The sequence below is a fragment of the Panthera pardus genome, unplaced genomic scaffold (genome assembly GCF_024362965.1).
Source record: "Panthera pardus isolate Hobbes unplaced genomic scaffold, ASM2436296v1 HiC_scaffold_16, whole genome shotgun sequence".
Taxonomy (NCBI): Eukaryota; Metazoa; Chordata; class Mammalia; order Carnivora; family Felidae; genus Panthera; species Panthera pardus.
In genome coordinates this window covers 73,629,797-73,645,627 of record NW_026526721.1, presented here as the reverse complement: position 1 = coordinate 73,645,627, position 15,831 = coordinate 73,629,797, and the positions used below count along the sequence as shown (strand labels likewise).

At 52.2% G+C, this 15,831-nt stretch overlaps 1 protein-coding gene across 1 annotated transcript; it reads right to left on the bottom strand.

The window, feature by feature from the left end:
• Positions 1 to 1,525: 1,525 nt before the first annotated feature.
• On the bottom strand, positions 1,526 to 14,865 carry LRRC15 (leucine rich repeat containing 15). Its single transcript, XM_019448807.2, has 2 exons — positions 14,785 to 14,865; positions 1,526 to 6,947 (listed from the first exon to the last, which is right to left on the bottom strand). Exon 2 carries the CDS (start codon positions 6,940 to 6,942, stop codon positions 5,188 to 5,190), a length of 1,755 nt encoding a protein of 584 aa, XP_019304352.2. The 5' UTR covers positions 6,943 to 6,947; positions 14,785 to 14,865; the 3' UTR covers positions 1,526 to 5,187.
• Between the last annotated feature and the right edge of the window lie 966 nt (positions 14,866 to 15,831).

Sequence of the window (15,831 nt, the reverse complement as noted above, 5' to 3'; positions counted from 1 at the left end):
ATCTCACTCCTTTTCAAATATTAACTAATATTTCATCAGCCAAACCACAAAGGTCTGATAAAATGTAGCAAGAAAACATTTTTCAATAGAGACATATTACAAATCCACACTTTGGCAGAGGAAAATGGGAGCGTGTCAGAGGGGAGAAAACCTGTGGACCTCCATAGCTCCCACCCTTCATAGCACCCGCCCTCCAAAGCACCCCCTCTCCATAGCTCCCACCCTCCAAGTCACCCGCCCTTCATAGCACCCACCTTCGTAGCACCCAGGCTGACAGAGGCAAGATGGCACATTGGAAGAATGGCCAGAGGCCAAGGGGTGAATGAAGGGGAGACACCTCTGGAGAAGACTCACAGCCAGGCTAGGGGAACAGTCCAATCTGCCCTGTGCTCTGAATAGGTTCTTATCACATTGACCCTCATCTGCAGAAAGAGAGTTTGTCTATTTGTCAATATCATGGTGAACAAGAGAAATTGGGTATCAGTGGATCCGGGTTTGAATCCTGGCTCTTCACCTAATTAACCAGACTTCACACAAGTTATTTTATCTCTATAAGTCTTTGCATTCCCATCTGTGCAATGGGTGTGGTAGAGGGCTGATGTGTGTGTGTGAAGGGGAGATTTGCATTAGGAACTCTAGGGACCTTCTGGGAAATTGGATAAAGACTCTAACCCCTTTTTCCATTACCCAGAACTCCAGAAACTTGTCTAAGAGGCCAGGTCCAGTGGTGAAGGAAGGACAACAAGTGTTGCCCCAACCATTGAAGCACAACAAGCACACTATTGACCCCCATTCAGGTCCAGCTTCCTGGGACAAGCGTACACCTGGCAGAAGGGATCTAAGAGCTAAAAAGGGCCTGGGAAAATACAGTTTGAAGCTCCTTTATTGGGCATAGCAGCGGGATAAAGGAACAACAGAGTCATTCCTCTCTGAAGCACTATGCCAGCCACTATGGCAGCCCCTGCAATCTGGAGACCTGAACGAGTTTTGGGGACACCTGGACATGTTGGAGGGAGCTAGTGTCTTCTGACAGCCTGTGACTCACCGAGCCTGGTGCTCAGCACTGATAGGAGTCCTGAGGTGTGCAGGAGAGTCCTGTCCGCCTGAGTCTGAGTGTGTGCGTGTGCGTGTGTGCGTGTGCGTGTTCACGTGCACGGTCAATGAAGGCTGAGTGGACTTCGTGGCCTCTCTGGTGACATAGAAGAACCTCCAGTCTGGAGGTCTGGGGACCCGCTGCAGTCCAAGCTCAGCTAAGTTCACTAGGTGACTATGGGAAACTCATTTCCTCCTTGGATCTCACTTTCTTCAGGTTGAACCTATTCTTAAGACTCCTTCCAGCCACGGTGGCCTATAGATAGCATTTGTTACTCCATTTTTGTTCCCCCTCACTTTTGAAAGGCCTTTTCCCAGCTTGGAACCTACTCTCTGTCAGGGGCTGTCTGGGTCAGCCTTGCACGCATGTGACAGGAGTAGAATCAACAGGTGTGAGATTCCTTAGCCAAGACGTCCATAGAGAGCACAGGCGTCCTGTGTATACCATTTATTGTTGATTCTGTACACCACGGTTGTTACGGGCAGCGTCCAGCGAAGTTGGACCCCCAACCCTGCCCACCAGGGCTCACACTCTATAAAACCCTGGGGGCCTAGAAATCTCTAAACGCATCACCAAGCACCTGGGATTATTTGCAGTGATTCTCTAAGCGAGGCGAATATGATCTACTTTTGAATGCAGCATGAAGGCAACAGGTTGGTGAGAAGGAGCTCTCCGTAGGTGAGGGAGAGATCCAGGCTGGGAGGAGTCTGGCCTGGAGAAGCACCCGCCCGGCCCCCCTCTCCGAACCCCAGTAATGGCTTCTTCCTCGAGCCCACCACCACCTCCCCAGCACCCTGGATTCGGTTCTGACTCTAGGATCTGTGGGCTGAGCTCGGAGTGGTTTGTAGCTAAAGGCTGGGATACAGCCAACATCTGGTTACCGGCTCTAGTTACCTAGTTATCTCTAGCTGTCTGCTCTCCATAAGCTTCCTGAGTTTGGAAACAGATTCCTGAAACTGCTCCGCACTGACATCTGAAGGGTTGTGAACTTGTGTTGTTGCCCATGAAGAGTCCTGAGAGCTGAGCTGCGCCCTTAACTCCTAAAGAGGAAGAGAGCACACACACAGCCCCGACAGTTTCCATGAGAGGGGCCTTTTTTCTGTAAGGGACGGGTGAACTTCATGTTTTCCTGTATTGACCAGGCTTCTGGTCCACACACTACCACATGAGGTTCCCATGCCTGGGACTATAAGAAGCAACAGGAAAGTGACTCCCATTTTCTCGACTGATGAAAGTGCAGGACAGGCCACAAGGTCTCGTACAAAGTTTGAAGACAGAAAGGAAACCCACAGCCCACTGAATAACGTTGCGGAAGAAAGTGATTTTAGACCCATTTCAAAGGGATAACGGTAGTATCTATGCACAAGGGTGCTGTGAAGTTTAAAAAGAAAATGCTCGTTAAGTGCTTTAAAGGGTATCTACGCACTTAAGTAAGCATCGTCGCTAAACAGTGGTTCTAACTGGCTTTTATTATCTTTCCGGCAACATTAACATTAATGGAAGCTGCTAGTACCGACAAGGTGAAAAATTAAAGTGAACCCTGTGCCCTACCTCAGCCTTGGGGGACAAAGCAGCTCGCTCCAGCGCTGAGAAGTGAGCAAATGCAATGTCTTATTGGAAAGGAAACTCCACCCAGCTTTTCTGGTAGCTTCCTGACCAGACAACATGGTGCAGAGGCCAAGACGCCTGACGAAGAATTGGAGGCCCAGTGGCTCCATCCAAGCCACTCTGATGAAAGAAAGGGACAGGCAAGCCAGAGGGTCAGGTAAAGGGAACACACTGGATGAAGATGACTCCTTCCTCACCTCCCTGCCATCTCTGGCCCACTTGCACCCTTGTACAACGAGACACCGGAGGCGGTGCCACACCATGCTTCCTGTCTGGAGGAAAGCAGGCAGCTTCCCCTGATGGCCCCAGGATCGAATAGGGCAGCACCATCAGTGGAATGATGCCCATGCCCCAAGCTCTGGGCTCACTTCCTTTCATGCTCTGGCAAGTGTCAGTACCTGTCCACTAGTTGCTATAAATATTTTGAAAACATTTTGGAGGCCCAGATTTACCTTGGAGAGAAGATGTTTTTTGCCTTTGACAAGCCCTGTCTCTCCCAGATTCTCTGGAACAGAGAGTATAACACTACTAAGTGTACTAGTTAGCACATCCCTTCATGGACCCTTTTTGTTGGGAACCTGGTAGCACCGTGCTGCTAAGGCCTCGCGGGATTTCCCATTCATCTTGTGCTACAGAGGAAACTAGTAAGAGCCAGTCAGGGTTTCTGAATCGTGATAGCATTGGCTGCAGCTCTTTCCTGGGCAGACATAGGCACCCGAAATTCTCCATTTCACTGTTTTTACCTCTCAACTGATAGACCAGTTGTCCAGACGAAGATGTGAGTTGCCCTGAGCAAAATTTCTTTACCAGTGTGAATGTGTGTGGAGCAGGAAGGGTGACAAAGGCAGGCATTTACGTGACTATTATAACCCCGGACCAAACAACTCCACTCTCATAACCAGGCCACAGGCACAAGGAGTCCCAGAGAGCCCCTTGACCCAGCGTGACCTCTCTGTATGCCCTGATGTTGCCTGCTGTATGTGATGAACATCCGTGTCTAGCTGACTGATGGGGGATTTTACCACACTAACAGGATTGCCGGGTTCCATTACACTTGGCTTTTCAATTAAAGGATCTCATCTCTGAACTATTTCACTTCCCTCAAATGGGGAGTGAAAATTAAAAACAGATATAAGGCATAGCATGCCCATAAAAGGACCAGGCAGAGGGGCCTCCGATCAGCAGCAGACAACTTGCTGGCAGAGAAAGGTCTTCTGCAGTCGAGATGCCTCTAACCTGGCCATCCTGGGTGCCTTGGGGCATGGGGATCTAATAACATCTGCTGTCTAGGCCAGAATGTACCCACATCCTCTCCGCCACCCCTGGCAGCTGGGCCTTTGCAAGGGCTGGCTGGCAAGGACAGTGAGGGGCTGGCTTGGCTCATGGGGACCCATCTCCAAAAGCCTCTATTCTCCAGTTAAAGCCCAGGATTGAAGATACTAGTGATACTCTGTTTCTTGATGTGGATGTTGATTACATGGGTATGAACTGTTTGTGAAGATCCATCCAACACTACATGATCACACTCCCACGTTTCTGTACGTATGCTACACTTCAATAAAAAATTAAAAGAGAAAAACCCTAGGGGTGAACATAAGGGCCCCCTGGTACCTGGGTGCTTTCTCCATCCAGTACCAGTAAGCTGATTTTAAATGTTTTTAGGGGGCAGACATTCTACATGATCTTATTCCCCAAGGGACCAAAATTTTCAAAGCAAAGTCTGCAGTTCAGAAATATTCTCCACGAGGCTGACTTATTGCACTGGTGCCCTTCTTCCTTTTCCAGATAACGATCCCGTGAGAGATGTTGACAGCGGCCCTCTCCACAGGAACTGAGCGACATGGTCCCTTCTTGTCTCTTTCACAGCATCCGAAAGCCAGGGTGCTTGGCCACTCTCAGGAAGCCAGTTGAGTGGGTGGAAGCCGTCTTTGAGGACAGAACTCACCCTGCCTTCAGGAGCAGAACATTGAGGGAGACCTTTCATTTCAGGGGACAGGGGACAGCCATGCCACAGGTGGGGGGGAAGCGAAGGAAGGGGAATCAACTTACATCATACTTGGGAGAGGAGCTGCCCCCCCCCCGGGGAGAACTATTCCCACAAAGTGAGCAGACATGAGAACGGAGTCTACAGAGGCCAGCAGGGCCGTGGACACAGGGAAGCTTGTTCTTGGAGGAGAGCTGGTGAGGCTGTGGAGAGGGGCTTTCTCGAGTGAATTAGACATGAATTAGAAACCCCAGGGGGGTTTTGCCATGGCCAGTTCGATCTCCCTGGTGGTTAAGAAGGCCCTGCAAGAGCTGATTCTCCTGTAGTTCTCTATAGAAGAACCAGGCAGGTCAGGAAAAAGTGGGGGGGGGGGCCTTTCTCTTGGGGAGCAGAGAGGAAGCAGGGGATGGCTCTGTGGACCCAGGGGTGGAGGTGGAACAATGAAATTCCCAGATCTTCCAGTGGTCCCACTGTCCCCCAGCTCCGCCTCCAGCCCGCCTCTTCAACACTCGTTGGGTGCCTTCATCTGCATCAGGACCGCATGGCTCCTCTTCCTGCAGCAGCAACAGCAGATACAGGCAGCCAGGGAACAGGCCAGGGCAATGATGCCAATGACAATGGCGGCAATGGCCAGCCCGCTCTGGGCCTGGGTCATGCCCCACGTACCACGGTCTTCGGTGACCTCAACGGTGGTCAGGTCAGTGTAGTCCTCCACGGAGCTGGTGAACTCAGTAGTGGAGGAGATGGGGGTGGTGTCGGGGTAGCTGGGTGTGTCCGGGTACTGTGGTGTTTCCGGGTAGCTGGGCACCTCGGGGATCACTGGGACCTGGACACTGGGGACAGCAGCACTGACGCTGACGATGATGAGGGACTGGCCTCGGACACTGGGTGGGCTGAAACATACCGGGAGAGTATCTGTCCCCAACCTGGGCTTGTTGAGCAGAAGCCAATTGCGGAGTGGTAGGATGTCTGAGTCGCATCTCCAGGGGTTGTCATAGAGCCTCAGCTCACACAGGTGCCCCAGGTGATCGAAGATGCCCATGGGCAGGTTCTCCAGCTGGTTGTTCTGCAGCTGGATGGTCATGAGGCCATTGACATTGGCAAAGATATTCCCTGGGAGCTGTCTGAGGCGGTTGTTCTGCAAGGAGATATTCTGTAGATTGACCAACATGCGGAAGACATTCCCGTCCAGCTCTTGCAGCGCATTGGTGTGGAGGGACAGCTCCCGCAGCTCCACCAGCCCATTGAAGGCATCTGGGGAGATGTAGTTGATCTGGTTACGACTGAGAATCAGGACCTGCAGCTGGCGGAGGTTGCTGAAGACGTTGTCAGGCAGAGAAGTGATGTGGTTGTCGTAGAGCCAAAGCTCACGCAGGTTGTGCATGGGCCCAAAGATCCCCGGAGAGAGCTCCTTCAGGGAATTCCCAAAAAGCGTGAGACGGTTGAGCTGGGGCAGCTGCATGAAGATGCCAGGGGGCAACTGGGAGATGTGGTTGTTGGACAGATAGAGCTTCTGGAGGTTACGGTTGTTGTGGAAGAGGCCAGGGGAGAGCATACCAATCTGGTTCTGCTGCAGGGCCAGCTCTTGGAGGTTTCCACACCCATCAAAAGTGCCCATGGGGATTTCTGAGAGCCTGTTCTCATACAGCCGGAGGACCTGGAGGTTGCCCAGGCGCTGGAAGACCCTGGGCGAGAGATGGGTGAGGCTATTCTTGCCGAGATTGAGCTTGGTGAGGCCCACCAGGTGGTCGAAGACACCATCAGGGATATATTCCAGGTGGTTGCCATGCAACTGCAGCTCCTTGAGGTTGCTGAACTGGGAGAAGTGTGCCGGCTGGATCTGCACCAGCTGGTTGCTGGACAGAAGGAGCGACTCGAGGTTGTCCAGGCCCTGGAAGAGGCCAATAGGCAGCACCTGAAGCTTGTTGTTGGCAAGGCTGAGGTAACGCAGCGAGCCCAGGCTACGGAAGGCACCAGGCACGATGTGGGACAGCTCGTTCTTCTCAATCCTCAGGGCAATGAGGGCTGAGACGTTGAGGAATGGGGACTCGTTGAGTTCGGTGATGTGCGTGTTGAGGATCTGCAGGCTCATGGCGTTCCAGGGCAGGGGAGTGGGCACTGCCACGATGCGTGCCCCAGTGCACTCCACCTGGGAGGCCCTGGAGCAGGTACACTCATTTGGGCAGCCATAGTAGGCCAGCCCTGCACTCCAGGCTTGGCAGCCCACCAGCAAAAGAAGGTAATGTTTCAGCGACATGGCCTCTGCAAGGGGAGAGAGCACACGTGAGTCAGGGTCATCTCACCAACACTGCTGTTAGTTTTAAGCCCACGTCAACCTTTGGTGCCAAACACCGGCTTGCCTTTGAACCCCACAACCACATGCCCTGCCATATGCTACTTACGGTCCGGTCAGCAAGCCCCTTCACCTTTCCCACGTGCCAAGCAATTCCCCCACCCGGAGTGCTCTTTGTCCTCATCTAAATCTTCCCCATACTTCCAAGTCTAGCTCAAATACGGTCGCCTCTAGGAAGCTTTCCCCAGATTCTGTGAGTCAGCATTAGTTGCCCTCCCACGCAGGTGGTCTTCCCAGTGTCCATTATGGCCATGCCACAGCTGGCCTCGTTTGGAATTCGTTGCGTCCCCATCTCTGTCCTTCTCTAGTCAATAAGTTTTTCAAGGGCAGGGATGTTCATCATTCATCCCCAGAGATTCCTTCAGGCAGGAACAGTATCTTGTCTGGGTTGTACCCTGGATCCAGCCCCCTGGATCAGACGCATCCTTGTATCCCTCACAGCGCAATTAACTTGCTGGTTGAACATGACCTCCTCGGGAGGAGCAGATAGGAAATGAGACCTGGCAGAAGATGCTAAGACCATAAACATGGACCTCTTCTGGGAAAGCAGCAGCAGCCAACAAAGGTAGGATGCGCTGCTGATCTGGCAGAAAGGACGAGAGGGCAAGTTCAGCTTTTCCTCTGCCTGGCACTTCCCGGCACTGCCCTGCCCCATCACCACCACTGACAACCTGGCCCTTCGGTACCCCTTCCCGGCTTTAATTCAAACCCTTCCCAGTGAAAGGAAATTATCTATGCCACTTCCTGTCTCTCTGGAAGGAGCCAATGCCTGGGGTCTACCTTCTGGGTACTAGTTCCAGTTTCCACAAAGAAACTTTGAGTGGCCTTGAGTAAGTCCCAGAAAACTTGGGATGCACTTTGAGCTGAAAGGTGGTAGGGCCATATGCTCCCACAGGGCATGGTGCTGATCTGGGAATGGAGCCCAAACCCATGAAAGGTTCGATATTTGAGGTCAGAGGTGATACATATACAGATATGTGTACATATATATATATATATATATATATATATATAATTAGATATATAACGTATACAATGTGGTGGAGCCATGAGCTGTGGGCACTGAGCCCTACGTAGAGTTAAGAACCACTAACTAGCTGTTTGACCTGAAAGAAAACTTGAAACCTTCAAGCTCAGCTTTCTCGTGTGTTAAATTGGGAGGATAGCCTCTGCCCCTTCTTGAGGCTGCTGGGAGGAGCAAACAGAAGAATGGATGTGGGGGTGTCCTGCACAGTGTTGTGCAAATGCGTGCGGTTGTTCAAGGTCATCCACGACTTGGACTCTATAGACTCATGGAGGCAGGAAGGCCTCAAAGTGTTTTTAATCTTGGAAATCTTACTCAAGGGGATTAGAGATTTATGAGTATGTGTAAAGCAGTATCTGTAACTTCCAACTGAGGTTCAAAGGGGCCTCTAACTTCCAAAGGGTGAAGAACGGCTGATCATACATCCCCACTATTTTCTGGGGATGAAGGAAGCAGGGAAACTGAGGCTCGGAGCTTAAATCCAGGACCTCCAGATTCTTGGGTGAGTGCTTTGAGTGTTAATGCAATGCAATGCAGGTCAGAGCAAGGAATCTGAAATGATGGCATGTGAGGCATAAACTGGCTGGGTGGGGAAGGTATTTCTCTAGCCTCTCTTCCTGAACTCATGGAGTCCAAAGTCTGGCCCATAACTCAGAATAATCCAGGCTTCCCAACCTGGCCTTAACTCCGTGCACCCTTTTCCTGCCCTCTCAACAAACCTACTCTGAGGACAGAACCCAAGTTTATCTCTCCCCACCCAGACCTTGATTTTTCATTTATTCACGGCCCATCCAAGCCCCGACCTGTTGTATTTTTGCATTAAGGACTTGAGTAACTATGTAACGTGTTGGAGAAAAGAAAGAAAGAAAAACTTGGCCACCAGAGTCTAGATGCAGAGGAATGGGGTCCGATGAAGCTATAGACACATCCAGAAGCACAAATTTGTATAGACAAAAGAAGGTCCAGAACTTAAGAGTAGAAAATGAACAGCCTAAACATGGGGCACAGGAAAAGTGACTCAACATCCACCCCAGGGGAAAGACTTAAGACTTTTTATTGATAGTAGCAGAGAAAGAAGACTGGCCAGAAAAACTAATGTCAGTCTTAGCCTGCATTAACAGAAGTATTAAGTGTGGAACAAAGAAAGTGATGGTCTTCTTCTACATGGCCCTCATCAGGCCACACCTGTGCTTCTGTGCCCCAGCTTCAAGAAGGCCAATAACAAACTGGTCCCTTGAAGGCCCTGTAGAGAGGGGTAAGAGGACGGTGAGGGGACCTAGAAATGAGAACCTCCGAGCACCTGTTGAAGGAACTGTGGATAGATACCTGGAAGAAGATAGGAGGAGGCTATAAGCACTTGCCAAGAACACATGAAGGACTGCCCTGGGACACAGAAGGCAGCTTTACTGTAGCTCCAGAGGTCAAAAGTGGTGTGCAGAAACTGTAGGGGAGCACATTTCAGCTCACCACTGTCTGAATCAGAATGGACAACCCATGGAGTTAGTAAGCTCCCCATCACTGGAAGTGTTCAAGCAGAGGCAGACCAACTCTCTGGAAAGGATGCTGGAGGGGAGATTCCTACAGCTGGGAGGGTATTGAACTGGATGACAGCTGATGTCCTGTCTATCCCCCAAGATTTTGGGATTCTAAGGCTGAGTCCAGAGCAAGGATGTGAGATCCATATACCCAGCTAATTGTGCCTGTGCTCCCAAGGGTCTGTGTGGACAGGTGTGGGTGTTGGCCCATCTCCTTGGTACATGTGTGTGTGAAAGACTTACCCCCTGGACTGACTTAACAAAATGGGGCGCCTGGGTGGCTCAGTTGGTTAAGCGTCCGACTTCAGCTCAGGTCAGGTACTCACAGTCTGTGGGTTCGAGCCCCACGTCGGGCTCTGTGCCAACAGCTCAGGGCCTGGAACCTGCTACGGATTCTGTGTCTCCCTCTCTTTCTGCCCCTCCCCCCCCCTCATGCTCTGCCTCTGTCTCTCTCTCAAAAATAAATAAACATTAAAAAATTAAAAAAAAAAAAAGGAGAAGCTCTAAATGCTCCTGGTAATGCGATGTGCTTCATTTATTTTTAATGTCTACTTCTATGCTCACCATGCTTCAAAATGGTGCCGTGGTCCCAATGTCGGGGACTAACTTAAGTGCCCACAACCTGGCAAGTCCAAGGCAGTCCCTGTCAGATTTCCCCATCTGTAAGTGAGGGTGTGGGATGAGATGCCCTCTGAGGAAGCCATCTCAGACCTTCCCTGAGTCTGCATTCCCCAGCTGGGGCGGGGGAGAGGTGGGGAGGGCATCATGCCAGTCTCAGGAAGGGCCCAGGGCCAGGGGAGGGTGCCTCACGGCTTGAGAGGAAGAGAGAAAAGATAATTCCCTTATGGGAACAGAGCCACTGTTGTTTAAAATGGACCACACTCAGCTTGACAAATATTGCAAGAATTTGCAGATTTTCCTTCTTATAAATCCTTATGTCTGCGGAGTCCGCCCCAGCGCCACACGCAGCGGCTTCCTGTTTTCCAGCACTTGTTCCCGCCACAAGGCACCGACTGCTCCAAAGGACCTCCAGAGGGCCCACCTCCAACCCAGCTACAGAGCCCTCAGGGGATGGAGGGGCCACAGGCGCAGGGCCGGCCAGCCAGCGAGTGCTGCGGCCATGCTCAGGAGCCCGGCACACAGCAGCCTAATAGCACACGCTGCCCGGTGCCGCTTGGCAGCCGTGACAAATGCCAGTTAAAGACCCACAAAGCTACCCTAATTATACCCTCCTCCCCCAGGCGGCCGAAGGCGTCCTCAGTCACTGCAGCGACTCAGCCCAGCCCCTGTCCTAGGAGGAGGGACAGCCCGGGGTCTGTCGCCGGCCCAGGAATTCAGTAAGTCAAGCAGACGGACAGGCAGCTCACCCGGACACCCTGACGCGGTCCCTCCCCAGGAGTAGAAGCACTTGGCCCAGGCACTTTGACTGTGAGTCTCTTCAGCAAGAACTGCCTGTGACTCATGAGTGAACACATAATTAGCGTTGAAGCCCTGGGCTTTGTTGGTTGGTGGGTTGGCACTTTTTTGGTTTATTACCATCATTCACATCCCCTAAACATGAGGTTCCCTGGGAGGAGATGCCTTCTTATTGCAATGCCACGGAGCAAACTTCTGGAAAAAGCCTGGGAGACAGATGTGCGACGCTGGTCTTGATGTTAAACTGGAGTGTGAGTTTAGGTACATTCTCCAGGCCTCCTGTAAAGACTTCCAAGGGCCCTTGATAGCTCTGATATCTTCTGACTGGAGACAGAAAGGAAATCTGGCCTGAAGCCCCACCATTCACCTGCCCTCCCTTCCATAGACCATGCAGGTTACCCTGAAAGGCTGGCAACGCTACCTGGCCTAGCCCCTTCATGCCAAGACTGAGGAACTCATACCCATTTTTTCAGGTCTACCTTGTTGCAGAAGTTTCCCAGGCAGGGCAACCCCGCTTCTTAATCAGTGCATCTTCAAATAGCCAAGAGCCATTTCATGGGATTGTGGAGCCTCTGGTCCTGACCCCCTCCAGTGCACCTGGGGAGACTGAGGACCCGAGAGAAGATCTCCTTCCCTGGTCTGTGCCCTCTCCCCACAGAGGTCTTCCCCTAAGCATGGCCTCACCTGCAGTGACATGTTGCCCCATCCAGCCGAGGGAGATGTCAGGCTTGGAGCTGTTGAGGGGTTGTCTTCCCCCACCCCCAGCAACTCTGCCACCCCCTCCAGCCAGTATCAGCCTCTATCAAGTTGCTCATCAGTGCTTGGTCAACGGGCTTAAAGCCACTGATTGAGAGGCTCAGTGCATCCAGACGTCCCCATCGCACTAAACGGGGGGTAACCACCCTACACCCCAAATCAGTAGATAAAAATCACCTGGAAGATCCTGGGATGCTTGTTGAATAGAAGTAGCATTGCAGCTGTGGGGATTAAATGAATCCTACCCACAAAGCACTGAGAGGCGTCTTTGGCACAGAATGAGTACCCAATAAATGTCACTGATAGTTACTGTTCGTTCTGCTGTTGAGTAAAACCAGGATCTCGCGAGACTCCACCCACAGAGATCCTGATTCCTAGGCCTGGGTGGGCCCCAGACTCTCCAGTGTTTAACAAATTCCCCAAGGGACACTGATGTAGGTGTCCATGGTCTATACTCGGAAGCACTCATTGGGGTCTAGCCCAGCTCAGATACATACTCCTGACCTGTGTCATTTCCTGCCAAGAACAGAGAGACTGAACTCAGGATCAAGGAGGCTGAAGGCCAAATCACAGACCTCGCCCAGAGACCTCTACCAATATTCCCTTCCCTGGCCCTTTCGTCACCGCTGTCAGAAATCTGAGATTTGTGCTAATTTGAATGTAGCAGTAGAGGCTATTTCCAAAAGCAGCACTTAGAGCCCAGGGCATCGGAGGTGCAAGGGCCTTTTGACTATCCTGTCAAACCATCTGGTCATTTTGTAGATGGGAAAACTAAGGGGCCCAGAGGAGGAACGGACTTGTTCAAGGTCACACAGTCAGTTGAAGATTCCTGACATCCAGATCAAGACTCTGCCTAACTGTAGAGCTTGGTGAGCCCCTGAACCTTATCACGAGGCTTCAGGACCTTATCCACCACGTGTCTGGCAGTGCCTGAAAGGGGGGAAGAGGTGGCTTTAGTCCCTCTGTCCTAAAATGATCTCAGGCTCACATGCAATCCACCCTCCAGCTGCCCAGCATTATTAACCAAGATCAAATACCCCTCCCTACTCCCAGCCTGCATTGTTTGAGGGATGTCCTTCCTTAAGGCTGCTCTGATGCTCATGTTGGCTCAATTTCACCTGAGTGGCCTGGAAGAGCAGAGGGCAGGGACAGAAGGGGTTGCCAGAAGGGATTAATCCCATAATCTGAACACACAGCCCCCTCAGGGTTTTACCCAAATTAGGAATGCTCTACCCCAAACACAAAGCATGCTGGAGCCCCAAGGGAACACCAGCCACCCCCTCATCCCCCACCTGACTCAGTTGTTGACCCCATCTCTCCTGGTCCTTCAAAGCCAAAACATTCTTCACTTGTTTAAAAATGAACATGAGTAAGAAAAAGCAAGTCCTTTCCAGCCCCAGGGTTAGGGGAGGTAGGGCTTCCTGCAGAGGCCAAAGCAGGCCTGTAATTAGCTCACAGGAAGGGGCAGGAGATACTAACAAAGTTGCCAGCAGAGCAGGGGAGAAGCTCCCACTCGACCGACCGACGCCTTTATGAAAGAAGCCACCGGCTACAGCCCCCTGCTCGGGGTGACACCCAGGGGACCCAAAACAGACAGAAATGGATGAACCTCTTAACAAAGCATCTTGGAAAAAGTTTCTAAATCCTATGTCCCAAAAGCCCCAGAGAGGCAGTGAAACCAGAAGTTATAGTCATTCGTTCGTGGTCGGGATTTAGGGAAGCAATTTGCCATGTGTAATCACAGCCTCGGGAGCATGTGCTGGCAGGACCGAGTGGGGACAGCTTCTCCCCCATCTCTCCTTATTTCTCGGCATCTGGAACTACTCCCATCTGCAGCCCAGCACCCCCGGCATTTACGGAGCAAGCCCAGGTAGCCTCCAGTGCCCTGACTTTCTGTAGGGTCTGTTCACAACGCTCCCCCCTGGCCCTGACCTCTCTCCCAGGCCTGTCTCATCACTGCCGAGCCCACCCACTGACTCAAGACCACAGGCAAATGGGACTGTCCGATCCTGACTGTACCCCAGATGTCCCATCAGTGCAGTGAAAGAAGTGATAGCCGTTAGAGAATTTCTAAATTATGGAGACGGTGGCACCAGCATATCTGGGAGTCGCTGGAGATCCAGTGATATAATCCCAGAAGGTGCTGGCACCTTCAGTCTGAGTGACACCTTAATCCAAGAGCATCGCGGCCTGCCCTGAGGTAATACATCTGGCCCTGGAGGTAGACTGGCTCTCTCACACTTCAGCACAGGGAGGAAGCTCTAGAAAAGTTCTGCTTTTCCACAGTTGGTTCCGTGGCCCCACTCCTGCCTCTACATTTGAGCAGAGATGTGGGTAAGGGTGCCTCAGTCACAGGATTTTACATGCACACCCAGCCCCGACTCCCAGCTCAGAGCCAGCAGCCCTGGCCACCCCCAGACACATCTGGCTGGCGAGAGGGCAAGGCTGCAAGCCGCCTAAGCCACACACAAACTTAGACCCCGAAACGATGCTCAGTCCACAGCCGAAATCCAAATTGGAGATCCGAACTAGGCGGGCACTTCTGCTGAAGCCACTTTTGTAGCAATGATAAGGCCGGGAAAAGAGGACAGATCTGTCTCCTGGGAAACCCTCCACTGGTCCTGGACAGACCCACATGCCAGGCAGGCCACTGGCGGCCACCACAGTAAGTGCTGGGGGAAAGGACGCGGGTTCAAAATAACCTGAACCTTGGAAAAAGAGAACCTCTTCCCCTAATAGCACAGTCCCAGTGATAATTTAGTTAACTTTCGGGGCACCTGAAAACTACCTGGGCAGCACCGCAGACGGACCTCATGGGGCGGTAAGGGTAAGTGGGGCAGGGGGCCTGTGGCCCCAGGCTCGCGGGGGTTGGCCCTCTCCGGAGAGCATCCCCAGGCACCCCGCCAGCCTCTCCCCGGGACGCCGGCCGGCCGGACGCGAGGTGGGGGACAGAGCCGGGGCGCTGGCCGGCAGGAGGGAGGGAGGGAGGGCGCGGCGGCCGGCCTGCCCACTTACCAGCAGCTCGGCGCCCGCCCGCCGTCGACCAGAGGGAGCCCGAGAGCAGGACGCGGCCGGCTCAAGGCGGCAGCATGAGTGCGGTGGGCCCGGCACTCCCCGTATTTAAACGGTCCGGGCGTGAGTCACCGCCGGGGGCAGTGTCGGCGCGGTGGCGGGGAGGGGCCGGGGCCGGCGGGCGGCCCAGCCGTGGGCACAGCCTCTTCGGAGATGCAGGGTGCGGGGGCTTCTCCTGCATGATTTAGTTGTGTGTTGTTTTTTTTTTTTCTTTCTTTCTTTCTTTCTTTTTTTTTTTTTTTTTTTACAGAACACGTTCTCCTCCTGCCTCCAATGCTCCATTGAGACTCAGTCGCTGCCTTGGCCATTTCGGCTCTGGAAAAGCTCCGTGGCTGTAGAAAAGCATTGATTTTTTTTCCCTTTTTCTTTGAAATTCGGAAGTAATTTCAAATTTACGGATAATTTGCAAGAATAATACAAGGAACACTCTTCTGTGCCTAACCCAATTTGCTTATTTGTTAACATGGTGAGAAAAGCATTTAAGTTCCAAAGAGAGATAAAGTACCCTCCAACCATGTCCCGCCCCTAAAAGCAAAGTTTCATTTCCCTTCTGGTATCATCCTCCGCTCCCTGGCTGCCGCCCCACAGAGATAGGGGCATGCAGTCAAGGGGCATATTTAAGAATGAGAGGCTCCCTGTGACCTTCACCTCTGCATTGGAGCCCACTCCCGGCTGCCCTAGTGGGGGACAAGAAACCATTTCTGTTCTTGGTATCACCAAGAGGACCTGGGGAAGAAGAGAAAGAAGTTTATGGGGTGAGGAGGCAGCCAAACCCTAGCATCTTCTCCAAGATGCAGTCTCAATAAGGCAGGAACTGCGCTGGGCTGAGCCACGTGCCCTTCCCTGGCTCAGTTTACCTTTTCAGCCCAGTAGGGAGAGTGATATTTACACACAATGCCTCATGGAATGCCAGGAGCCTTAATTAATGTTTGCACTGTGCTTTGAGATGGGCGATGAAAGGAAGATATAAAACTGCATAGTGTTATTACC